We start from the raw sequence: 26,867 nt of genomic DNA, 5'->3' as shown, positions 1-26,867 counted from the left end.
GATATACAGCACATCATACAGTGACATCAAATCTAATATCGAATTATTAGATCTGATGTTAAAAATAAATGCATATAATCCTACATTTAAAGGAACTACTCCTCATTATGACCTAGAATTCACTCAGAGTCTAGCATCTAATAAAATCAGTTTATTTTTTATTTTTTTAAAAAAGATTGAAGATTCCACATGGGATAAACCCAAGATTGCTTAGTCCTAGGCACTGAAGGAAAAAAAAATCCAATAATTATATAACTTGTGACAATATATTTTCCTTAGATAATATTTCACTTCAAAATGAATTTCTTAGATTTTAAAAAATCTAAATTTCAATGATATTCTTTGATTTTGAGGGTGATTTGCTCAGCAAAAGGGGGGCTGCTTTCCTAAAGCTCTTTCAATCACAATGCGATGAACATTCCATCACTCAGCTCTAAGGAAACAGGCTTTAAAGAATTACATTGGCTTATACTGACACCGGCCACAGAAGCACGTTACAGAGCTAGCCAAGGTGGTTACTATAGCCAAGGTGGTTACTGTTGGTGTGAGTGTTGCCGGTTTTAACATTAGGATAGCGCTTTTGTGATCTTATAGCAGGTAACAGTAAAGCATCCTGCTTTCATGCCCCTGACACTTGACGTTTGTCTAAGAAATGATCACATCACTACCCTTCTGCTTTATTAAGACAATCCAGTCTTCACATTTCTGCATAGAAACCATACAGGACCTTCTGATAGGTGTTTATTTACCCATTTTCCCTTTGATGTTAAAAGACATGGTTTTATTTTCTTTCTTCTTTGCTACCTACATTGCTCTGAATTTGTTGTCTATTTACTGAAAAGATATTGTATTTTTAAATACCTTTTTCCACACTCCTGAAATAATTTCACAAAGCCAGCAAATTGCTCACCTATGGACGTTGCTGGTTGTACAGTTTCAACCTCAGCCAAAGATTCCTCCTCTTCCCAGCAGAGAGTGATAGATAATTCAGTCTTCCAGAAAAGTAACAGATCAATTTGAACTTTTCCTTCCTTTTCTTGTATCTATTACAAACTGAGTTCAAGGGTGTTTTCTTCCCCTACTGCCTTATTTCAGGGTTTTTACTTAATTATATACAGAAACAACACAATTGAATGAATAATTTCAATTTAATAAAGAAAAAAGCATGTACAGAGGTTATGATTCTAAAGACACTCTTTTCAGTAAAGTTTCACTCCAATTTTTTGTGGGAGTCCCCTCTGTGTGCTGCTTGTATTGGTTAATGAATAAAAAAGCTGCCTTGGCCTGATAGGGCAGAACTTAGGTAGGCAGAGAAGACAGAACTGAATTCTGGGAGGAAAAAAAGCAAAGCCAGGGAGGCACTATGGAGCCACCACCAGAGTCAAACATCTATAGTTCACTAAATAATTATCTGGCTTTATGTGTATTCTATCCTCCTTCCTCCAGGCATAGCACTTTGTGTTATCAGCATACAACCCAGATATAGAGAACTACAGGATCAAAAAAGTCTCCAAAGACAGTTAGACTTAATTTTACTCTCTTATATGAACATAAGCTAAGATTTATAAGGAAAAAAATGAAAGAAGTGCAGAGAAAAAGAGATAAGCCAATTTTTTCTTCTTTTCTTTTACAAAATTCAGAGTTTGAATAGATATTTCTTAATCACACTACAGTATCAACCACTCTGTTGATATTTCTTATTTCCACTTACCTCCTCTTTTCTTCATTCACAAAACAGTAACACAATCGTGCCGCAAGGACATGTGTTCAACTATGTTCATAGCAGCATTGTTTGTCATAACCAGAACCTGGAAACAACCTAAATGTTCCTCGACCAAAGAATGGATAAGGAAATGTGGTACATTTATACAATGAATTACTACACAGCAGAAAAAAAATAATGACATCTTGAATTTTGGAGGAAAAACGGATGGAGGTAGAAAACATCATTTTGAGTGAGGTAACCCAGACACAGAAAGACAATTATCACATGTACTCACTCATAAGTGGTTTTTAAACATAAAGCAAAAAAAAAAACCAGCCCACAAATCACAATCCCAGAGAACTTAGACAACAATGAGGACACTAAGAGAGACATACATAGATCTAATCTACAAGGGAAGTAGAAAAAAACAAGATCTCCTGAGTAAATTGGGAGCATGAGGACCTTGGGGGAGGGTTGAAGGGGAGGAGAGAGATAGGAAGGGGAGCAGAGAAAAATGTAGAGCTCAATAAAAATCAATAAAAAAAAGCAGTTTCCCGTTGAAAACCTGGAAAAAAAAACAGTAACAAAAATAAAACAACAGAAAACAAAACCATTTCTTCAACATTCAATGATGAAATTCTACTTTGTAATAAAAATTCACCCATTTTCAGAATCTAAGAAGCACTGTATTGTGAACTGTGTTTATTTATTTTACTCATATATCTAAACCATACTGATTATCTACAAGAAATGAGTGCTTAGCAATTCATGGCAGACAATGTGATGCTGGCCCTCGGGCACATAGTCTTGCAATTTGACAACCTTTTGTTGACATTGATAATGTCTTCTTCAAACCCACTACACAGCAGTTCACACTCTTGTCCATTATTCACACATAGTTATATTTTTTTCATTTAATTTCTTCTGCTCTCTCTCTCTCTCTCTCTCTCTCTCTCTCTGTGCAGGAAGGGTATCCAATCAGAGAGCCATGTAAGTAGCAGACTGGCACTCTAGCCACTGAGAACACTTCCAGGTCACGTATTCATGTTTATACACATGAACTTTTTTTAAGAAAAAAGAATTGGGAATTTTCTATGATTTTACTTAAAAAGTGACAGCATCTCCTTAGGGTTCATATTGGTTTTAGCTCATTAAGATGTTTTTCAAGTTTCAGTGTTGTCCAGATGTATCACCCATGTTTATAGAAGGAGAAAAGGTAATAGATCGCAGAATCTGAGTGACAAGGTGTGAATCAGAAAGGAAGACAGAGGGAGCAACCTTGAGGATAAGAGTGACCAAGATACAGTAGCAGTATGGTGCTGTGAAAAAGAGAAAGACAACAAATTATGAGGCATTGACCACTGTAGATATTACTACCAATGAAAACAGTATTTTGTAGCTGATTATCGGGTACTTTCACTGCAAAGGTAAAGGCCTTTCACCAGTGCATTCCCATCAGCCACCACCCCCATCTCCAATCCCTACCCTTCCCCCTCAGTCTCCCACATTAAAACTACTGGCTAGCCTTTGGTTCCTTAACTTTGTGTACACATATGAAATGTTGATAATCTTTGGAAAATGACAGGATTTCCTGTTGTGGGAAACAAAGTATAAATAACATTTATTCCTTAATTTTCAGGAACCTTAAACATGTGGATTTCAATGAGTTTTATTAGAAAGTTGCTGAATTTATGCTAATTATCAGGCAACTGAGGCAGAGCACCTGGTTACATAACAGAGAGAATGAAGACAACACAGTAGGCTATAACCATCTTCTATGGTTACCAGGAATAAGCCTAAAAATCCTGTCTAAGTACAATGCTAATTGTCAGGCAAATGGTGTAAATAAAAATTCCAAAGAAAGGCAAAAATCACAAAGAACGGAAAAGACTAGAGAGTGATCATCAGGCAAGGAAGACATCTGGATAAGGATATGGACAGTTGAGTAAGTATGGTGTAATTGAGAAAAAGTCCATGGTCAAGCAGGTTTTAAGTGGGGCTTTGTGCCAGACTGCATTGAGATATAAAGTGTTAGGTCACAATGAAACCTACATGGCAGTGATAATCCACTCACTATCCAAGCATGTATTTATTCATCACTATGAATGTCCTTGCAACTGTTCTGTTTTCTGCGATCAAATAGTCAATGGAACACACAAGTTGTGTGTGGAGAGTGGTGAGCACACAAATAAGCAAGCAGAGAAATCAGAGAGCAAGATAATGTCTCACCATCATGCTGCGAAGGAGGCTGGGTGGGAGGTGGCTCAGTGGGTAAAGTACCTGCTGCCCAAGCATGAGGACCTAAGTTTGATTAACAAAATCTACTGAAAAAACCAGAAGCTATGGTGGGCATTGGATAACTGGCAAAGAGGCCAGACTTGAGATAGGCATATCCTTAGAGCTTATGGGCCAGTTAGCCTGACCAATCAGTGACCTGCATAACTCATAGAGATCTTATCTCAAAAAATAAGGTAGGGAGCTGTTGAGGTAGACACTAGATTTTAACCTCTGGCTTTCACTTGTATGCACATGTATGTGAACATATATGCACACATACTTACATAAACACATCAATGTACCATATGCAGAACTGCACACACAGTGCTCTGAAGGAAGAGAAATCACTATAATAGAATGCAGCTGGTTGAACTCTTTGGATTAGTTTATTCAAGTTTCACAGCATTTCAGAAACTGTATGGGCTTCTTCCATTTTAAGAATTATCTACATTACATCAAATTTACCTCAGCTGTGGGGAAGAGGGAAGGGATGGCTGCTTCTCTAGATTCTTATCAATTATCCTTGCTGTAGGTATTATATGTATGTAAATTTTACTAGTAAGAAAATTAGATAAACTTGGTAGTGAATCATTGATAATCCTTTATTTAAAATAAGATAGTTTCCAATCAGGTTTCTAACTAAATGCCATCCTCTATGTATCCTCTGTCTCCTCCTAGTGGCCATTTTTACTTCTTTCTGAATTTATGTTCTTGTCCCTATTTACTTTGGGTCTTTGGTACCTCTGGCTTTGATCTTTAATTTTCCTTATATAATTCTGAATTATTGTGGACACTGTCTGGGTACTAGCTACTCTAGTCTGTTCCCCAGCAGTGTTCTCTGCTGTATTCTCAATATGTGAGTGGAGTGATTGCTGAAGAACTCAGAGAGGGTATTACTTCTTAGAACACAAACTAAGTATTTATTTTAATACAAATAGACTTCTATATTTATAGCTGAGTTTTATTAGTTACATATGTTATGCATTGAATTTATATAAAAGAAACAAGGCACGTTGAAAGTGATTCCAAGTTGCTTGGGGATTTTTGGCAGAGTTTAATGTGTGTTTGTGTATGTTCTTGCGTGTGTACATATGTGTGCAGGTACCTGTGGAGTCTATAAGAGGATGTCAGATCTCCTGGAACTAGAGGAACAGGTAGTGGTGAGCCACACGTGACTTTTGAGAACAACCGCAAGTTCTCTGAACAACCAGCAAGTGCCCTTAATCACTGGGCCATATTTCTAGCCCTGTGGCAGATTTTTCTGATTAAATTTTTTATTTAAAAATTTAATACATGTATATAATACATTCAAATTACCCAAAGTCCTATAATAGATTATTTCCTTCTCATCCCGTAAACATTCAAATCCTCCTTAATTTCATGTTTCTTTGTTTCATTTTGGAACACACTTAGTTTAACCAGACAAATGACCGTGGACATTTTGGCTGAGGACCTGTGAGCATAAAGTTCTTGGTTACTGAGATGAAGAAACTCATTTGTTTCTTGATACATTAAATCTGAAGTCATATAATATATCTAAACAACTTGGAGATAGGTAGCAGAACAGGGTCAATAGCTAGATGTCTCATCCCTTGTCACTGGCCTGGAGGGTTTCATCTAAGGATGAGTTTAACAGACAAAGAGAGCCAAGAGCTGAAGGCTGGCACATAACACTTCAACGCCAATCAAGGATGTGTCTTAGTTTTACTGCCTATTGCTATGATATTTAAGGGTTTTTTTTTCATTATGTACATTCAGGTAATCTAGCACAATTTTCTTCATTTTCCTCATAAATTGCCATATTCAGGTTTTATTGCTATGAAAAGACACCATGAATCAAGCAGCTTTTGTAAAGCAAAACAATTACCTAGGACTGGCTTATGGTTTCGGGGGTTTAGTCCATTATGATCATGGTGGGAAGCATGGCAACACACTCGCAGACACAGTGTGGGAAAGACAGCTGAGATCGCCACATTCTGATACTCTGGCAGCATGAAGTGAACTATCTTGAGTTTCTAAGACCTCAAAATCTACCCCCGAGTGGCAGACTTCCTCCAACAAAGCCATGCCTACTATTGACAAGGCCACACCTCCTAAGAGTGCTACTCCCTATGAACCTATCATTGTCACTTTTTCAAACCACCACAGTCCTCTGCTATTGCTGACTATTTTCCATGACCCATTTTAAGATATTTAGTGTTGCAATGTGAGTCATTTTTCAGTGGCCTTACTCCAAATTTGTTGGTAAGAAAATCGAGATAGGGAAAGTAGAGACAAGTTATATTGTCAAACTTTTTAAAAGAAATATAAATGAATGGTAGCTTAAAGAGACTTCAGGTTCTGTGACCATCTAGACATCCTTGAAACCAGTGACCACATAGATACTTGATAATAACTGTACTGTTTATGTCCACAGCTATAAAGCCCCTCTGTTTTTTTATGCTGAAAAGACATGTTTTCTGGAAGAATTTAAACTCTCCTGGGGGGATATGACTGTTAGCTGTCTTCAAGGCTCAAAAGACCTAAAGAATTAGAAGTGTAAGTGTTCATTTGTCTCCTTCTGCCTGCTTTTTTATCACTTTGGTGTAGGATTCCCCTCTGTATGCTATAAATATGCTTTATGACCATTGGTTAATAAAGAAACTGCTTTGGCTTATGGCAAGGCAGAATATAGGCAGACAAGAAAACTAAACTGAATGCATGGAGAAAGAAGGTGGAGTCAGGCAGACGACGCTATATAGTTGCTAAAAGAGAGAGATGCCAGAACATTACTGATAGGTCACAGCCTCATGGCCATACACAGAATAATAGAAATGGGTTAATTTAAGATGTAAGAGCTAACTTGAAATACGCCTAAGCCATTGGCCAAACAGTACTGTAATTAATATAGTTTCTGTATGATTATTTGGGTCTGGGCTGCTGGAAAGCAAAAATATATAAATAAATACCAGACTCCATTTACATTACAATACAGCAAGGCCTTGTTTGAAAGGTTTGTGCTGGGTTTTTACTCAACCACATAGACAGGAAAGGGACTCTTTTCTATAGCCAATTTAAGCACCCTATGACTTCTCCCTCATGGCTCAACAAATTCCCATTGTTAATTCTCAGTCTTTCTCCATCTCTGTGTCTTTCTCCATTGCATACACACACACACACACACACATTTACAGATGCACACACAGATACACACACAAACACACACAAACACTTTTTTTTGTAAGTGATATCACCAAAGGGGAAAGATCTTTATTAAGAAAATAAATTACAACATAAACAGGCATTTCGGAAAAGCATCCAACATATATAAGATTTGCTAGTCATCCAAAGTTTTTGTGGCAATGTTAACAGCTGGAGAGTATGAGCAGGACTTTGTTGTAATGAATAAATAGAAATTTGAAAGTGGAAGATAGGTGAGTTGCTCTTTATTACTATGGAAATATTCCTGTCCGTTTCCCAAGGGGTTTGAAGTCTCTAGAAGCTTTGTTAAAAATGCAGCACCACAAAGGAGTGGGGAGATGGCTTTTGCACACTGCCAATCCCAGTGCAAATTTGTGCCTTCTGAGGAACTACCTGGGAAGATTGCTGTTTCTCTCTAGCTTTAGAGGGGTATAATTGACAAGCATCCCATAGTTTTATGGTGTACAATATGATGACTTAATTGAAAGAGAGTGGGGAGGAAGAGGGAGAGAATGAATATTACCTATCACAATCAAGCTAATTAAGACATCCTTCAGTTACCTTACACAGTTAATACTTCCACCCATGGATGGTGAGGATACTGAAGGTCTACTCTGAGCCAATTTCAGTCACGCAATAAATATTATCAATTATAGACAGCATGCTGTTCATTATACCGTTAAGGACATGTACACCTAATACGTAGAAGCTTGAACCTTTTACTATATAATATCTCATTCTTGCCCAGTCCCATCCTTCCTGGTCCCTGGAGCTACCATTCTGTTTGCTGTTTCTGTGTTAGAATTGTTTAAAATAGTGGACAATGAGGCCTGCTGAGAAGCCAAGGACAATGGCACTGGGTTTTGATCCTACTGCATGTACTGGCTTTGTGGGAGCCTAGCCTGTTTGGATGCTCACCTTCCTAGACCTGGATGGAGGGGGGAGGACCTTGGGCTTCCCACAGGGCAGGGAACCCTGACTGCTCTTTGGACTGGAGAGGGAGGGGGAGGGGGTGAGGGGAAAGAAATAGGAGGTGGGGAGGAGGCAGAAATTTTTAATAAAAAAATAAATTAAAAAAAATAAAATAATTAAAAAAAAACAAAAAACAAAAATCACCATGAAGCTGGGTATGGAGTGCAAGCTTTCATCGCAGCACTTGGAAGGCACAGGCAGGGGCATTACTGTGAGTTTTAGGCCAGCCTTATCTGCAAAGTGAGACCTTATTTCAAAAGAAAGAAAGGAAAAAAAAAGACTTTTTCATGAACAGAAAAACTGACCCTGAAGCTCATATGGACTCTCAAGGGACACTCAATAGTGAGAAAAGAAAGAAGCGAATATCAAAACCAGAATCAAGTCAAAACAAGAGGCCTCATAGTCTCTGATTTCAAATTATATTGCAAAGTAAATTATAGTATGGAAGCAGAATGGGCACTAGCATAAAAAATGAACCCATGGCCCAATGTGTCTCTCTGTTAAACCAAATTGACAGCTCCTATATTTATGGTCAACTACATTTGACAAGGGCGGTAAGAATACATATGGAGATTGAGCACAATGGTACAAGCCTGTAGTCCTCGCACTACAGAGGCTAAGGCAGAATGATTACAAGTTCAAGGACAGCCTACTCTCCACAGTAAGTGCAAGGACAGCCTGGGCTAACGTGTGTGTGTGTGTGTGTGTGTGTGTGTGTGTGTGTGTGTGTGTGATTTTATCCCTTTACAGCATTACAACGTGCAGGATTCTTATTTATGTCATCTGTGGCTGGGTGGGTATGTGTGTATGCGTGCATGCGTGTGTGTGTGAATGTGTGCATGCGTGTGTGATTTTGCTATAAGAAATAGAAGAAAACTGCCATTTTGATATGTATGAACCCAGAAGATATCATGCTAAGTGAAGTAAATCAGACACAAAATGATAAAAAAAAACCCTGTATGAATAAAAAAATAAAATAAACAATTCTAACACTTTTCTCATTGCACTATCCAGGCATATATGACACTGCTCTTCTTATGATCACTCTCCTTGGAATCTGATAAAACTGAGGACAAACTAGATCCACTATAGAATTAACTCACCTGACATACATGCATAGAATAAAACTGGATTGTTTACTGATTATTCAAACATTCCGAGTTCCCTAAGGACCATGGGAATTCCACCATGAAGCCTTAACCCCTGCTTGCCTACAAAGACATCCTCTTGGCTTCACAACAAGGAACAATGCACTACAGTTGAAAACTGGCAACATTCTAATTTTTAAGGACAGTTTCTGATTTCTCGTACACTACAGAGAAATTCACTTTCATTCTGTTCTTACAAAGGAGCGATAGGGACTGTCTCTTGTCAGTTACTTGTCTGTGTAAAAGCCATCTGGCCTTGAAAAGGCACTGCCTGTACTGGGCCTGAAGATATTGCAACATTAATTTGTAGACTCATTCTCACCTATGATGTCTGATGAAGTGACCTATGCAACGCTTATGCTTCAGGACTCTGTGAAAGTGGGCAGTCATCAGGATGGGAATAACCTAAGAAGAGAAGGTAAGAGCTCAGAGAAGGCATGTTATAACCTTGGAAATGGCAGCTGTTAAGAGTTTCGAGATGTGGGTTTTGACACTAAAATGGAGGGGAGAGCATGCAATATAATCCCCCCAATAGAGGCAAACAGTCCTTGGATAGGTCAGCAGAACAAGTGTCCTTAAGAGAATATGAAGGGCTTTCAAGACCAGTGTGAGCCATATGGAATTACTGTCATGAAGATCTTCACTGTAGAAAAAAAAATAGCGGTTATGTCAGAGATTGAGTCTCGCAGTGAGAGATTTCTATTTATAACCATCCTTGACTCTAATGCCTTGTTAGCAATGACAGAGAGATGTTCTTATATAAACCAAAAAGGATTCTAAAGTAAGTAGAGAAAGCTTTGCTAGTGTGTGCAATAATTTAAGGAAGGAGTCAAGTATAGATAAATCACAAGTGAACAAGATCGACCTTTTTCTTTTATGCTGCTTTTAATTTAATGTCATCGGAACCTTAAGTACAACTCAGAGCATTTATCAATAATAAATTCGATCTATACATATCATTGTTGAAGTGTAGTTGCAAAATAAAGTAAATAAATTGCAATTTCTGCAGTTATGTAGATGGAAACGCTGAATTTCAAAGAAACTAGGTAGTTTGTCTGAGTTTATACAATTGTGTGGTGGAGAGAGTCTTCCATGGCAGCTCATTCCCTTATGCCCAGTTGGCAGAAATGCCAAGTCTCTGGATCAGAGACATCATTAAATTTATAAAACTATTGTCACTTCCAAAGGTTGCGGTACAGTCCTAGTTGTTATCCTGATTCATATGAATTGCTTTTTTCTGCTTCTTGTATTTCTTTTTTACAATGTGTGTGTGTGTGTGTGTGTGTGTGTGTGTGTGTTAGGGAGAAGATATACAGTACCTAGCATAGAGTTTGTGGTGTTTTCCAAAGGAGAGATGATTATGCATATTAATCTTGTTCTGTCTTGTAATTCTCATTTTAACCTTTGAGGAAAGAGGTCAGGTGACTATCCTATATGTGCTAGCATACTCACCTAGCAAAAATATTGTGTGAATCAAGAAGAGGAAGGTGACAGATATTTTCATGACAAACATGGTCCAAGAGTTGCCTGCTGGTTTTAATATCGAGAAACTTCCTGGGTGGGAAAAGCAACCCCAAATGTAACAGCGTGCTATGGTTCTACTTACTCATCCCCCACTGGCTTCTAGGACACCCAGCTCAGTTCTCCATTTGGCGAGGAGCTGCCTTGAGCCTGATGACCCTCTGCCTGTTGCTGGTGACGGGACTGGTGATCTTGGGGATTATGTGTAAGTAAATTTGTATTAAACAAAAGAAAAACAATTAGAAAAACCTGGCACAGTATGCAAATTCATGAAGGACATAGCTACTAGTATGCTAGATTGATTAAAAAAGATTAATCATCACAGATACTAATATCTCCCTAGCTCTTTTCACTTATTTTCTATGTGAACGATTTCACTGATAGTTATGACTTGGTCATATAAACACAGACTCTTCCAGACACTTCTGCTACCGCAGATCCATTTCATTCTCCACCATACCTTCAGAAACACTGGCAAGGGTCCTATTTGTTTGCTCTAGGAATTCTACCCCCCCCCCCAGTTATTTTTGTCTTTTGATGAACTAGATCATACTGTGTGCAGACTCATCTTTTCTTAGTTATTGGTTAAAACTGATAAGCTCTTTTCTTAACAGACATACCCATTTTATATTCTCCATTAAAAATAGAAAAGCAACCTGGAGATGTACTTGCAGAAGGACATACACTTTGTTTATCTTGAAATTTAGCAGATGGCTAGCTAAGTCTGCCCACCCATCACCTTTATGGGATAAGAAAGAATTAAAGTGGCAGCAACAATCTGACTTGACTGAATGAGGAAAAACATACAGAAAAGGAAGATAAGGGGTGGGAATTACATCATACCTAGCAGGCAGAATTGAACCGTGCATGTATCTTACAGTGGAAACCACTCCCTAGCAGACCCTAAGAGAAGAGTCTCTTGACTCATGTGCAGTTGCAGGTGGACTGAGTAGGGCACTGTGCCTTATGGTAAATGGAAAGCCATCCTGAGAAGATGCAGGTTATAAAATGCTGAGTGTGTGGAATAAAGGGTACTGATGTGGTCAGCACCCACTCTAAGGTGACTTGTAGTCAAAACTCTATTGCAAGATGCTGTATGAGTTACTGTCTCTTGTTGATGTGACAGTAAAAGCAGCTTAAAGAAGGAAGGGCTTATTTTGGTTTGTGGTTTAATTACGATGGAATACAATCCCTCAGGGTGGAAAGTCATACAGTAACGGATCACATTACATCAAAAGTCAGAGAGCAGAGGGAAATGAATGCCATGTTCAGCTTGCTTCCTCCTTTATATGCAGTCTAGGTCCTCAATCCAGGGGATGGTGCTGCCCACACTCTGGGGAGTGCAGGGAGTTCATGTTTTAGTGAAACCTCTTTGGAAATGCCTGTACAGACACCTCCCAAAATTTCTCTCCTAGGTAATTTTATACTCTGTCACATTGAATTTAAAGATTAATAATCAGACACTAATGTCTCACATGCTGTATCCATTTATTTCCTTATATGAAAGATTTCAGTGATGGTTATGATTTGGGCATGTAAACACAGCCTAATTATTTATCTTGTTCTTTGGAAAAGAAATTGGGTGCTCCTGTTGAGGTAACAGATGCTCAGTAAATGCTGTTAGGAGAATATACTGTTTATCTTTAAAAGATGCACACCCAAAAACAAACTCAAGTGAAATAATGTTGACTCATGATGAAATGAAGTCTAAGTTATTTTTGCAAACATCGATGATTTTGCTGAAGTGGTTGTTACAGTGTGCTGCTGACTCTGAAAGAGCTTAATAAAAATAAAGATGTTTTTAAATAAATACATGGATCCAGAACTAGAAATAGTTAGAATGGTCCAAAACCAATCTGGAATTATTAGCAAAACCCTGCCAAGGATGAAAGAAAGGGAAGGTGGGGCATGAGGAAGGGTGGTAGAGGTTGAGCAGGAGGATCTAGTGCCCTCTACAAGGAAGGGGGAGGAGAAAGGGAGAGAAAAGATAAAAGGAAGAGAGGGGAAAAGGCAAGAGGGAGGAAAAAAGAGGGAGAGAGAGAGAGAGAGAGAGAGAGAAGAAGGGAAGGAGGGAGGGAGGGAGGGAGGGAGGGAGGAAGGGAGGGAGGGAGGTGGAGAGAAGAGGAAGGGGGAAGAAGGAGAGAAAGAATCCCCAGTGGCCTGGGGATCACTCTCTTACATTAGCCTGGTGGCCTTGTGAGCCTGTCAGGAAACATGCACTTGTCTCATTATGTCCTGCAGTTTTGCAGATGTCTAATGATATTAACTCAGGTTCAGAGAAGTTAAGTCAACTTCAGAAAATCATCCACCCACAGCAGAACAATCTGTCTGAGCCACTGAACATCTCTACGAAGGATCCCACAGAGGAATCTCTCCAGTCCCAGATCTCTGCCCTCCTAGAGAGGCAGGGACAGATGGCTACCAAGCTCTGCAAGGAATTCCTCATCCACACTTCTGGTAATTTGACTTACATCTGTAAAATGACCAGATCAAGTCTGTCACTTTGATCAAAGTACCCATGTGCCTCATAGAATTTGAGTCCTTTAACAATCCCTTGACCATGCCATTCTAAATTTATAAAAGACAAGGAAATACAGATTTCTTTAATATTTTGGAAAACACAGGAGAATTTTATAGTCATTCCCTGCTGGGCAGTGGTGGCACACACCTTTAGTCCCAGCACTTGGGAGGCAGAGGCAGGTGGATCTCTGTGAGTTCGAGGCCAGCCTGGTCTACAAGAACTATTTCCAGGACAGGAACCAAAAGCTACGGAGAAACCCTGTCTCACCCCCCCCCAAAAAAAAAGAAAAGAAAAAGGAAAAAGAATTTTATAGTCATTCCCAAACGTTATCAGCTTGGATACTTAAACCTCTCTCCCTCACTTTATCGATCACTTTTAGATGCTTTGGTTGTCATAAGAATATTAAAAGCCTGGACCTGCAAAGAGAATCTTTATTGTCCAACTCCCAGCCAAGGTTACTCTGCTGCCACTCAGATCTGTTGTCTGTGTGCATGACTTAGTTTCTGAAGGCTTCTGCAGTCAGCCCACAGAGTGTGTACTTTTGAATATAATTTCCTTTTCAGACCATAAGTGCAATCCTTGTCCTAAGACATGGCAATGGAATGGAAACAGTTGCTACTATTTCACAAATCATGAGGAGAAATCCTGGAGTGACAGCAGAAAGGACTGTTCAGACAAGAATGCCACTCTGGTGAAGATTGACAGCATCGAAGAAAGGGTATGACTGACTCTCCTCCCCAGGGTATAGAAATGACCCACACAATGAAATCTGTTTCATGATAAGAGACTAATGGATTTTAAATAAGAGCTAACAAATGAATAGAAGAACTGGGCATGAATCCCAGGACACAGCACATGCTAAGAAAGTGATCTAACCACTGAACTATTCCCCAGACAATTAAGGAATTTAACAAATTTTTTTCATACCTCCTCAAGCTAGCAGATGGCCTCTTAGTTGTTCTGCTTTCTCCCTCCCCCAGGATTTTCTTCAGACACAGCCATCACTCACGCTCTCGTTCTTCTGGCTGGGATTGTCCTGGAACTCAACTGGCAGGCACTGGCTATGGGAAGATGGTTCATCTCCCTCTCCAACCCTGTAAGTCTCTAACTGTTGGGGCGGGAAGATAGTACTTCCAGCCAGGTGGTGGAAGCCAGTGTGTTTGTGCTGTTGTTTGGAGAAAAGAACTGGTGTTCGTTTCATCTACAAGATGGTTCTATGGGATAAAGTCTTATTTTCTTAAGAACAAATTTTGTTCGGTTTTAACTTTAATATTTAAAATTATTTTTGTATTCATCTATTTGGAGAGGTCAGGGTTGTATGGTTCCAGGGTAGACATGTGGAGGTCAGAGGACAACCTGCAGGGATAAGTTCTCTACTTCCAGTCTGTGGGTTCAGGGAACTGAACCCACTGTTTAAAAGAGAGAGAGTTGCAATAGGGAACACACTGAGGGGTGGTAAGCAATTCCATCTATTTGTCAAACTCAGACCAATGCACTAAACTTAATGTGCTGTCTAGTTGCTTTGCTTATTAAGCATGTACATATAATAATATGTTCTAAGTGCTTTGCAAATATAAACCTTTGAAGGATGCACTTTCACATCCCCATTATATAATAAAAATATTATCATAATGAGATTCTGTGACATGCTCAAGATTGCCGAGTTCAAAGGTGATCAAATCAAGACTGAACATTTTAGATACTCATTCACTCAGCTATTTTATATTCACTCAGCCTTTACAACCTTCAAGGGTGGTGTTTGCCATGAGGACACATATTTAGACACTGACAATGTACTCATATTAAGTAATTGTTTTCTCACAGAAAGTAAGTCTAAACTACATGATTAGTTTCCAGATTAGCTTTAGGGTGCAGACCACCAATTAGGTTACATGCAAGCATTCTAGGCAAAATCTACTGCTGCATAGTCTCAGTGACAATGTTAAAAGTACGCATCAAATCCCTACAGTTTGGGAAATTGAAGCTTTGTAATTATTCAAAATTATAACAAAATAGAAGTCAGAAAAAAAATTTCAAAGTCATGCCCCATCTGATCTTCTGTACTTTTCAAAAGACTCCTAAGGAAGAGGTTCAAATTCACTGGGAGCTAGAAACTCAGGTGCTGCTTGAGGTCATACTGGGCTTACAGAGGAAGCCCGTGTGTATGGGAGGAGTGGGTATTGCTGTGGGTTGGGAGAAGAAAACTAGTGTTTGTTTCCTCTACAAAATCGTCCTATGGGGTAAAGCCTTATTTTCTTAAGAACAATTTTGCTTTGTTTTTACTTTAATATTTAAAAATATTTTATATTAATTTATTTTGAGCGGTCAGCATTGTGTGGTTCCAGAGTAGACATGTGGAGGTCAGAGGACAACCTGCAGGGTTAAGTTCTCTACTTCCTGTCTGTGGGTTCAGGGAATTGAACTCAAATCACTAGGCTTGGTAGCAAGTGGTCTTTCCCACTGAGCCATCTCACAAACCATTTTTTGTTTTTGTTTTTTAAAGCAAGGACTGGGAAGACCACTCACTGATTAGGAGCATGTACTACTTTTACAGAGTACCTGAGTTCAGATCCCATCACCCACAAAGTGACTTACAACCACCTCTAACTCCAGCTTCTGTAGATTTAGCCTGCTCTTACATCCTCTGAGGGCACCTACACTCATGCATGCATTGATACACAGATGTACACATAAATAAAACAAATTAATCTTTCAAATAAATAAATAAAAGAATAAAAGTTTAAAGGATGTCATGGCTTCAAAATTTTTGAAAGACTTTAAAACAAAGACAAAAATGGCAAACATCCTATATTAAAACTTTAGTTAAATAAAATAACTGTGTTTATATTTTCACAATCTGTAATTTTTACATTAAATGAGATCTGATATCACTTGTATCTCTCCCACCTCCAAGTACTCAAGCCACCCAACTTGCTCTGTTTTTCTCTTCCATGTATATTTTGTAAATTGAATTATAATCATTTCAGTTTTGCTCAAAACTGCTTGGTTTCAGCTGTGGCTCACCAAATGCCTTGAATAACAAATAGTTATATGTCTATTATTTTCTCCCTAAAGATCTACTCCACAAAGATTTTTCTAGGACTTTTCCTGTTCAAATATTTATCTCTCAGGCTCTTATCACCATTGCTTGCCATGTTTGGTTAGTTCATTGTCACACTAGTAACAATGACAAAGGCTCACTCAAAACAACACAGACGAAAAGGACAGTTACTCTTTTACAAAATGGAGCAATGGGGTGGGCAGTGCTCATAGCTGACAGAGGAGAGGAGGACTGTTAGACAGAGATCATCCAGGACTGTGACCCAGCACCGTGTAAATGCAATGCAGTTCCCAGGTTAAAATATACATTTCTCCTCTCCTATGTGAAGGCAGTCATTCATCTATGGACTCCTGTGAACATATAGAGGAAATGATCTATGTCTGGCACACAGAGACCACAGATGATGACCATCATAAGTCAGTTAGCTGTCAAATAACCCAGCTCTCTATACTCAGCCTAGGAAGACTTCAGGCTTGTGCAGCCTCTTCCTTGGATCCTGAATAAGGACTCTCTGACTTAGATATATTCAAATAGTAATATTTAATAGGCTTAACCCTGAGAAATAAAATAACATGATATCCCAGGGTGCATCACTTGGAAAAAGCAGTGATTGTAACACACATTTAGGTTTGAGCCAAGAAGCTGGACTCAATTTCCTAATCACCAAATCCCATTAGTAAGTCATTAATTTTTTTTCTCTCAAATTCTGTCTTGTTTTCTCAAGTGTGTAGAAAGCATGCATAGTTATTTTTGTATAGAAAACATAACAAATTTTTTACATGGTATTACTTTATCTTTTTAGTTTTCATACTAAATTTTAAAACGTCAAAATAAACTATTGTTTCTAATGTAATCTGCACAGGGTGAATTCCATTAGTGGAATTCATATTACTGGCAGGAATAATAATTTGAGCCATATCTTAAATATTTTTCTATTTTATTGAATTTTAATATAATCTATTCTGATCATGGTCTCTTCAGCCTTATCTCCTCCCAGATCCTCCTTATCTCCCCCCACTCATCCAACTCCACACCTTCTTTCTCTCTCTCTTTAGAAAGCAAACAGGGCAATAAAAAATGTGAGCAGTGTCAGGAATGGGATCCCTCTCATAAAGCAGGCCTCAAGTTCAATCAGATAGTGGTTGGTTACTCCCACAACTTTGTGCCACTACTGCACTAGCATTTCCTGCAGAATTAAATATATTCTTATTAAAGAAATATTTTTCCTGGGATCACAATTAACTGGCAATAAAGAACTCAGACATGCTGGCATTGCAGAACCTGATTTTTTGTGGGCTTTGGGGTCTCACACTAGTATGGATTTTTCCTCTAAGGATGACACTTAATTCTAATTAAATTTCATATATAATTTTTTAAACTAATTTTGAATCAATTACTTTCCAGATTTAGTGATCAGGAGCACTCCAGGTTCAATGGATCCAGAGGTTGTGCTTACTTTGAAAGAGGGAATGTTTACATTTCTCGCTGTAGTGCTGAAATTTACTGGATTTGTGAGAAGACAGCTTCCCTGGTGAAGACTGAGGATTTGGATTGATTGACTTTTCTAAGAGTATCAAGAAGTGAGGGCCTGTTGCAAACTCAAGCAAGAAAGGAGGAAGCTTTGGTGTTTGAGACAAAAACTGAGTAAAAAGTGATTTACTTCAGCTAGCACACAGGCAAACTTACTTCACAGAACATTCTCCACTTTACTGTCTGACCGTCTGACCTGGTGTTTTCATTATTTCTGCCTTACAGTGATCCTAAGTACCCAGGCAGTAACATGTCACGTCAGGCTGCCCCTCCATAAACACCCTTCCTTGCTTTACTCTTACATGTGTTCACACACAGACTTGGTATTATTGGTATTATTTAAATATTAACTACCAGACCAACATGGGCCCCTGTAATGGAGCAGCTTCTAGAAGACCCCCCTGTTATAAAGACTTCCCAATTCTGTAGAGTTTTGAGGAAGCCCAAAGTAAAGAACCTGGGACAGCAGGGCTGTATTGTTGACTTAGAAATACTTTACTCTTTTAGAGATTGTCTAAACAGCTAATCAGTCTCCATTTAGAGATTAACTCTGTTTTGTCTTCCTATAAAACTACACTACCAATTCTTATAACGTATAGACTAGATGAAATAGGATGAACATTGTGTCTTAATATTTTCAGCATTTATCTAAATTAATAATATTCAGACTATCAATTTTGTAATCTTGGTTCTATCCGAATAATAAAGATGTTTATTCTCTTATTATTAGTATGATATTTCATTTTATTTTCTGTGTATATGTATGTATATCATGCATGTATGTGTGGATGTGTGCACATGTGTAGATAACTGTACCTGTGCATGTGTGTGGAGACCGTCGGAGAGCATTAGGTGTTTTCCTCTATTCTCTTTCTACATTATCTTTAATGTAAGTTCTCACCCTGAACCTGGAGTTTGTTTGTGAATTTTCTTTTCAGCTAGGCTGGAAGCCAGCAATCTCCAGTTTTCTTTCCACTTCTGCTCACTAGATGCTGGGCTTACAGGTGTGTGCGTGACCACACCTGGTTTGTTACTGTGGTGCTGGGATCTGAACTCCCATCCTCATATTTGCTAAGCAAGTGTTCATCACCATTAGGACACCTCTCTGTTACTGTTTTATGTTCTGCAGAAAAATACTGAAATATTATTCAAAGACATGCTGCCAGAAAAATTATTCTTTAAAACTTTTCTGAAACAGTTTGCTTGTGTTCCTGTAGGAGACAAATGAATACTGTAAATCTAGGCATCAGAAATCTTTATGGAGCAAAATTACTGATTTCAGGATATCACAAAGGATATGGTTTTGAATTTTCTCTTCAATTAATTATTTACTAATTATACATATTTATCATTGAAAAAGAATAATAATTAACTTGTGCTACCAATTTTGAGCACTGGTCTAAAATTTACTGGAAATAGTTGTATTCTGAATATTGTAATAGCTCAATGAAACAACAACTTCACAATACTATGCAGTATCTTATTATCTTTAAAATGTTAAAATCATGACCTCATTATCATATTATTTGTTTCCAAGGAAACTCTAGAACAATGGAATAGGTTCAGTGTAAATATTGTAACTATCTAATAAGCCCACAAACTGAATGTAAGCACACATTTTAAAACACAGGTTATTACTTTCATCATCAAGTAAGTGCAGAGCAAATCCCAATTCTCACTCAGAGCTGAATCACAAGTGAAATATATATATATGCTTTATTCTTCCATTTCTCATAAGCAGGTTTCTGTCACTCACCCAAAGTAAAATTACTCATGAAACATCAAAACTCTGCCCTGACTCCCACACATTTGGGTTTCTCTTTATTCCCATGGGAAAGTTGATTTCTCCTTCTTTCCCTCCATCTCGACCCAAAGAATCTGCTATTTATAAGCTAATCATCCTAACTTGTTATTTTGTTCCCATAGAGGTTATAATTTTCTCCTGGCATCTCCATCTCTTCATGCTTATCTCACAGTCACTTGTACTCTTATATTCATTTGAAAAGAAACTTTGTATTTATGGTTGTGAGCCTAGCCTTTAACAGCTCAGCCATCAGGGAACCCTGATTGCTCTTCGAGCTGATGAGGGAGGGGGACTTGATTGGGGGAGGGGGAGGAAAATGGGAGGCAGTGGCGGGGAGGAGGCAGAAATCTTTAATAAATAAATAAATTAATTAAAAAAATAAAAATAAAAATATTTAAAAAAAAAAAGAAAAGAAACTTTGTCTAACTTCACTGAGGCTCTGGATTTTGGTAAGGTCAGACCACTCAGCCTATCTGTACTGCATCTTGCTGTCACCATGAAATCCCCAGTATCCTTTGCAGCAATAAGGTTATAAAAAGGAGAAGTGTAGTGACTACTAATTAGTCTAGCTGTTATTTCTGGCACCACTCCCTGTGTGCCCTTGAGTGACAGATTGTTCCAGTCCTTCTAACCTATATTCCATCCCCCAAAGTGCTCTGCATAGTTCTCAATACTGATGTTCTTTTTCCATGGAGATGCTCAACATTGTGCTTGTTAGGTTTGCTTGCTTGCTTTGTCAGTTTGACACTACCATGGGTCACCTGGTAAGGGAACATCGGTTGAGAAAATGCCTTCATAAGATTGGCCAGTAAAGAAGTCTATGAGACATTTTCTTGTGTAATGTTTGATGTGGAAGGACCCATCTCACTGGGAAGTGCCACTCCTGGGCAGAGGTCCTGGGTTCTATTAAAAGGCAAGCTAAGCAAGCCATAGAGAACAATCCAGTATTCTGCAGTCTCCATGACTCTGTTTCGGTTAATATTTCCAAATTCCTGCTTTTGGTTTTGTAATCTGTAAGGACAATAAACCATGACCTTTAGGTCATGGTGAGTTTACTCTAGAAATAAAAAACAATCTTTAATTCTCTAATGTTTGTTCCAGGATATTTATCTGTGTGGAGAGAGACATTTTTTTCATGCAGCCAAGAATCAGCTCATGGGGATAAAAGAGCAGGGGCTGAGGGCCAGCAGTAGGTGGTGGTCACACCAGGAGATCAGCCCAGGCAATTTCTAGATCTGGGACTTCTGCACATAAGTTGTCTTTGTTTCCTGTGTCCAGTGTAAGATGGTGGCCAGAAATGAGGTAGACAAAGACAGAGTCCTTGCCAATTCATGTTCTGTAATCTTTATTAGTTGAAATTGAAAACTATGCAGAAACATAAACAAACCCTAGAGGAACTGATTAAAAGGTCATTATTTCCAGTTAAGTAACTGTGTTTCTGAAAAAATTACCACAATGAGTAAACTTATGTGGGAAATCCTACACCTCTTAGGTTTGATTCAATATTGGCTTAGTTTTTTTTTTCTTCTAAAAATGGGTGAGCATGCTTTAATTCACAGTGTATATACTAGTTTGTTGTATATTAACTGTATACACGCACGAGAGAGAGAGAGAGAGAAAGAGAGAGAGGAATTTTTTTAGAAAAATTACTTCTGCATTCTTATGTCTTGTCTTTGCCATCAGCTCTTAGACAGAATTTAATTCTTCAATGGTAATTAGTCTTCAAGATTTTTATTTTTTGTTTCAAATAAACAAAAGGACCATGAGTTCAAACCAGGTAGGAACACACAAGTTTGAGGGTATCCTGGACTATATAGCAAAATCCTGTCTCAACAAACAAACAAACAGATGGTTTTACCAGTATGTATCATAGCATAATAAAAGGAAAAAGTCAGAAACAGAGTGAAGGTTTTTAAGAACACAGCTGACCCCACTGTGGTGTGAAAAGGGTTCTTATGACAAAAGCATCAGTGTACAGCAGAAATAAAATTAGATCACCGTGGAAAGGAATGGCTGGCATCTCATTTCTGCCAAAAGGAGTTTTGGTAGACAGCAAATAGTCCTAGTCTCATTGCATATGGTGCTCTCTAGAGATGGAGTACCACCTTTCTAGTGCTTGTATAGAAGGTCCACTGTGGGATATATATCATCTACAATGAGTAGAAGGCAGTCATTAGAAACAAGTCTCCATAATAAGTAGCAGCTGCTTTCTTTTTATAAATGTAGAATTCCCTTCATTGTCCCCCAAAGCAGTGAGTCTTTTAGCTCCTCTAGCATCACTCGATTTCTTTTTTTCCATTCCATCCAACCTTTTCTTTCTTTGATGCATTCAAGTATATTTTTAATCGTTACTTGAGTGTGTGAAGTTCCATTGTTCTCTCCATGAAAAAAGTATATTGGTGTGGGAGGTCCTTCTGCCTCTGTGTTGCTTCTATTGGTTAATTAATAAAGAACTGCTTTGAGCCTATGGCAGGGAAGAACAGAACTAGCCAGGGAAAGCTAGGCTGTATGCTGGGAGGAAGAATGGCAGAGTCAGAGAGATGCTTATGGAACTGCCACCAGAGTCAGACATGCCAGAACTTTGCTAGTAGGCCATGACCTTGTAATGATTAATAGAAATAGAAATGATTAATAGAAATAGGTTAAATTAAGGTGTAGGAGTTAACCAATAAGAAGTTAGAGCTAATGGGCCAAGCAGTGTTTTAATTAATATGGTTTCTGTGTGGTTATTTAGGGGCTAATCTAGCCAGGTGGCCGGGATGAACAAGGGGCCCCTGCCTGCTACAGTATATAATTTTCATTTCAGAAGATTCTAGGATGACAGACACGCTAACATATTTCCAACTGCTTTTACAGTCGTAACAATCCAGTTAAAGGGCATTATGAATGTAGTTTTTCATGATCATATATGTTCTTAAACAAGTTTGGGATTCGATTTTTATTATACTTTGGATTTTGCTCTAAGATCAAGTGATTGTTGAACATAAGCTAGAAGAGTTTTTTTTTTAATTTAGTAAAGTAAAAATTCCTACCAGCTTATTAAATCTTTGTACTGAAGATCTGTCTTCAAAGCCTCATTGACAAGATCAAAAACAGGGTTGTAAAAATCACTAAAGATTAAGAAAGCTTGCTGTAGAATCATGAGAACCACATGTGTCCCTCGGTCACCCAGTTATCAAGCCAGGCCGACCACACAGGTGGGAGGAAGAACATGCAACTCTGATGTCTTCTTCTGGCCTCCTTCTGCGCTTACGTGCATGCATACACACACACACACACACACACACACACACACACACACACACACACAAATAAATTTAGAGAAAAGAAATGATAGTCTTGATATTTACTTTGTAATTCATTTTTAATATTTTTCGTATTGAATGTTCTGAGAGCCCTTGGAGTTTCCTGTTATTTAACCTGAATATGCCTCAGAAATGCCCTTAGCCTTTACAGACAGGCTTTCATTGGATTACATTCATTTGAAACTTTTAGTTTTACAATTTATGATGTTCAAAAGACACAAAGTGTATTAAGACTTTGGCTTTAATGGAACATCATTTGAATAGTGGGAGTTCTACATTTTTGTTTTTTGTTTGCTCTTTGGGGGGGGTGGGGCAGACCTGATCTCATGTATAGCAGACTGTTCTTGCAGTCGCTATATAGCTGAGGATCAGCTTGAACTTCTGATCGTCCTTCCTTCACTTTCAGAATTCTGGAGCCTCACAGACTTTTTTAGTTTGCCTTTTGTTGCTGTGATAAACATGGCGACCAAACTTTATGCCCTGGTCATAGTGATGCTGTTGTGCATAAAACAGATTTTCTCCTTGCACACCCAAAGGTAGTTTCATTTAAAAATGCAAGTCAAATCCATATAGCTAATTAAATATGGCTTCCCAAAAGTGTGTGGCTTTTTGGAAAAATCTTCAGAGTTCCTAAATGGAAATGGAGAGACTGTAGATGTCTATGAAACCAACTGGGATCTAAAGCAAATCCAAATTTTCCGAAGAAAAAGAGCCACCTATAAAGTGAAGGAACACATGCTGAGAGGACCAGTAAAGGTTCCTCCTTGCTTCATTTGAGGGGCAGGGGCCTCTCTGTGTAGCTGAGGCTGGCCCAGAATTCAGCTGTCCTCCTGCATCAGTCTCTTGAGTGCTAAGACTGTAGATATGTACCATCCTGCCTTGTTGAGTATTGTTCAATGTCATCTGAAGTGGGTAGGATTGGATGGGAGTGGCTCAGAGACTACTGTACACGGACACCAGGTCTTCTATTTCCAGCAGAGTCAGACTTGTGTGGTATTTCTTCAGGGTCCCTAATCCCTCAGCTTCCTATCATAAATAGGAATACATAGGGTACAATTCTTCCATGTCACCACAAGGTGGCAGTATGCCTTCAGGGATAAAACTGGTCCCTCCCTGCTAGCCTCAGGAAGGTTTTCTTTGTTGACATTCTGGGTGTCCAGATTCTATGATAAAATCTTCTAACAAGTTATTCATTCTTGCGGCAGTTATTCAGCTGCTAACACTAGAAATTGTTTTATGAGGCAAATTTTAGAATAGAATTCTGTAGAGGCCCAAAATATGTGAGCCTATTTCCACCTTGACCAAAGGTCAGAGAGTTGGAACTTAGCTCTCTCTATTTCTTCAAAGTTATAGTGTTTCTACTCAAGTAAAAGTCGCGTGTAGATTCAGATCAGAGGGTTCTGCTCTCCCAAGGTTATTGTCGACAGGTGTGGCTAATATCCAGACTGTTTATTTCAGGAATAGAGAAAAGTCTAAGGATCCAACTAAGGTGCCAGTTGCCTTAAGGAGATAACAAGGGATTCCACTCAGGGAGTGGCTTGCCTACAGAATGTTTTGGTCTAGGGTGTAAGTATGACTTTTTTTTTGTTCTAGTAGCAGAATGTTTAACTATAAATGTAGCCCACAAACTTCGATTGGTATATTCGTTTCTTTGTATGTACTAGAGGTTCTGGGTCTTCAGCTTTGTCCAGATCTTACAGAAATTCCATCAAGTCTTACTCTAGGCTAGTGGTCCTTTGGATAAGTATCTGAAGGTTATAAGACTGTCTTCAATTGTAAATCAAAGCCTGGGGCTTCCAAAGTTAGAGTTTATTTTCTGGAGTCCAGCTCTTTGGTGACAACATAGGAGAGACTTTAACAGCACACATAGACTTTTACATTTCTTACATTAGCACTGGAAGAAAAATCAAAGCTCTATCTTAGTCATTCATTTCTGCAAATTCTGCAAACTTTAGAAGAAACTAGAAAACATCAAATTATTTAATTTCTCTATATGTACCATAATGCTCTATTATACTAATATATTTTTGTCTTCTGAAACCCACGAGACTATTGACACTTGGTTCCAGGCCACAAAAAATTATAAACATTTTCCATAATGTGTCTTTCAGTGCACCTGGAAACAGTGAAACTGAATCCTAGCACTTTTAAATCTAGACTTCTGAAACCAGAACAATAAAAGTAAGTTACTTCCCTTTGTGACCTATTAATAATACCCAGTTCCTACTCAAATATGTTCCAGAACACATCCAGAAAACAAAAAATATGTGTCAATCCAGTGTGAATTGGTTTTGATTGCATGCACTGTTAGGGGAAGGTGTGCCCTCTATGTGAACTTGTAGAAACAATCTCTTATTTACCTTCTACTGGTATATTAAGAAAGATCAGCTGTGAACGTGGACAATAGGAAAGTTGCCCTGGGGACAAGACCTCATCCATCAAATATGAAAATGAAAGTTTATTGTAAAACAGAGGACCTGAATAAGAATGCAACCAGAAGTGCTTCCCACTTGAAGACAACCATATAGAGAGGTGTTTCCTCAGGGTGGAGGCACACAGAGGCCAATGCAACTGTGGACTAAGGGTACTGGGATGCATCTCAAGGTATCAGCAGAATTTGGCAGCATTGTCCACCATGTAGTAATGGCCTTTCAGGTATGAAAGTTTCCAAGACTGAGAGAGTTCATGGATTCTTGCTCCACTGTTCTGAAGACCAGAGACCAGGCAATGTGAAGCAAGGGTATGTTCCTGCAAGAAGACCCTGAGAAGTTGTTGCATCAGTCCGTGAAGAAGCATGTAGTTTCACTGGAAACCCTAGGATGTCAGAGATGCTGGAATCATGGGACCATCTATTGAGGAAAGCTATAGGCCTAGAGTAGAGGCATCCCAATAGAGAGACTATGTTAAACTACAGGCAAAGGAGCTAGAACAGTGTGGCTACCCAAAGTGTGTAGATCCCAAATCATTCACTCCTGCTGCCAAAAGGAGCAATCTCCAGCAGACCAGGGCTCAAAGAGGATTCACAAAGTCAGTGTACTAAGACTTTTTTATTTAACTGAGGGAATATAAGAATAGACACACACACTCTCTTGAGGGGGGTTTTTTCTAACTTTTAAATTTTTCTTTTTTTCTTAATTTTTTTCTGTATCTTTCCTTCTCTCATTCTTGGTGTTTTTCATCTAATTCATTTTATTTTTTTCCCTTAATGCTTATATACCCCAGTTGAATCTTTTAAGCAATATAAAAATTACAATGTGGTTATATTCTATTTTTCAAGTGAAAGATTATAATGAATGCAGGTTAAAAAATAGTGTTTTCCTTTTCCATTACTTTATTAAGCAAAGTCATCCCAAATTACCACATACTTTTATATATACTTTTTTATACTTTTATTATACTTTTTATACTTTTATTATAGATTAGCAGAGTATGAGCAAGCAGTTCTTTTACTGTCCGGCTGCATATTGCAGTTACAAAGAAAGGACCAAGCATTTTATTATTTATCCCAAAATGTGATCTTACAAGAAATCTTAAAAGAATCACAAATCTAAACTTTTATATATGAAAATGAACTGGTGCTGTGGGAGCTCCTTCTGCTCCTTCAGCCAATAACCTTTAGGATACCAGCCCACTTGGGCGTGGTCTCTTTTGCTTTAAGAAGCAGCTGTAGCTGTGTGCTTGCTCTCTTGTTTCCAGCTCAGCTTCCAGCTACTAGATTCCTTTCCTGGTCGTACAGAGGGCTGTTGTGTAGGACGGCGATCTGTAAGTTTTTCCCTTTAAATAAATAACCCTTTTATTAATCATAATTTCAAACTGGTGTGGGATTGTTTTGTGACTTACGCC

At 38.4% G+C, this 26,867-nt stretch overlaps 1 protein-coding gene across 2 annotated transcripts; it reads left to right on the top strand.

The window, feature by feature from the left end:
* The first annotated feature begins 9,609 nt into the window (after positions 1 to 9,609).
* Positions 9,610 to 17,940, top strand: Clec12b (C-type lectin domain family 12 member B). 2 transcript variants are annotated; one of them, XM_041644735.1, is made up of 6 exons: positions 9,610 to 9,700; positions 10,910 to 11,008; positions 13,045 to 13,260; positions 13,888 to 14,042; positions 14,305 to 14,420; positions 17,877 to 17,940. In XM_041644735.1, exons 1-6 carry the CDS (start codon positions 9,610 to 9,612, stop codon positions 17,938 to 17,940), a joined length of 741 nt encoding a protein of 246 aa, XP_041500669.1. The 2 variants fall into 2 exon arrangements, with proteins under 2 accessions (XP_041500669.1, XP_041500661.1); XM_041644727.1 differs by having other exon boundaries at positions 17,790 to 17,940.
* Positions 17,941 to 26,867: the final 8,927 nt, after the last annotated feature.

The sequence above is a fragment of the Microtus oregoni genome, unplaced genomic scaffold (assembly GCF_018167655.1).
Source record: "Microtus oregoni isolate MIOR12 unplaced genomic scaffold, Mior012 000002F_ref0000024, whole genome shotgun sequence".
NCBI lineage: Eukaryota > Metazoa > Chordata > Mammalia > Rodentia > Cricetidae > Microtus > Microtus oregoni.
Note: the sequence above shows the minus strand (reverse complement) of the source record. Positions and strands in the feature narration are given on the sequence as shown.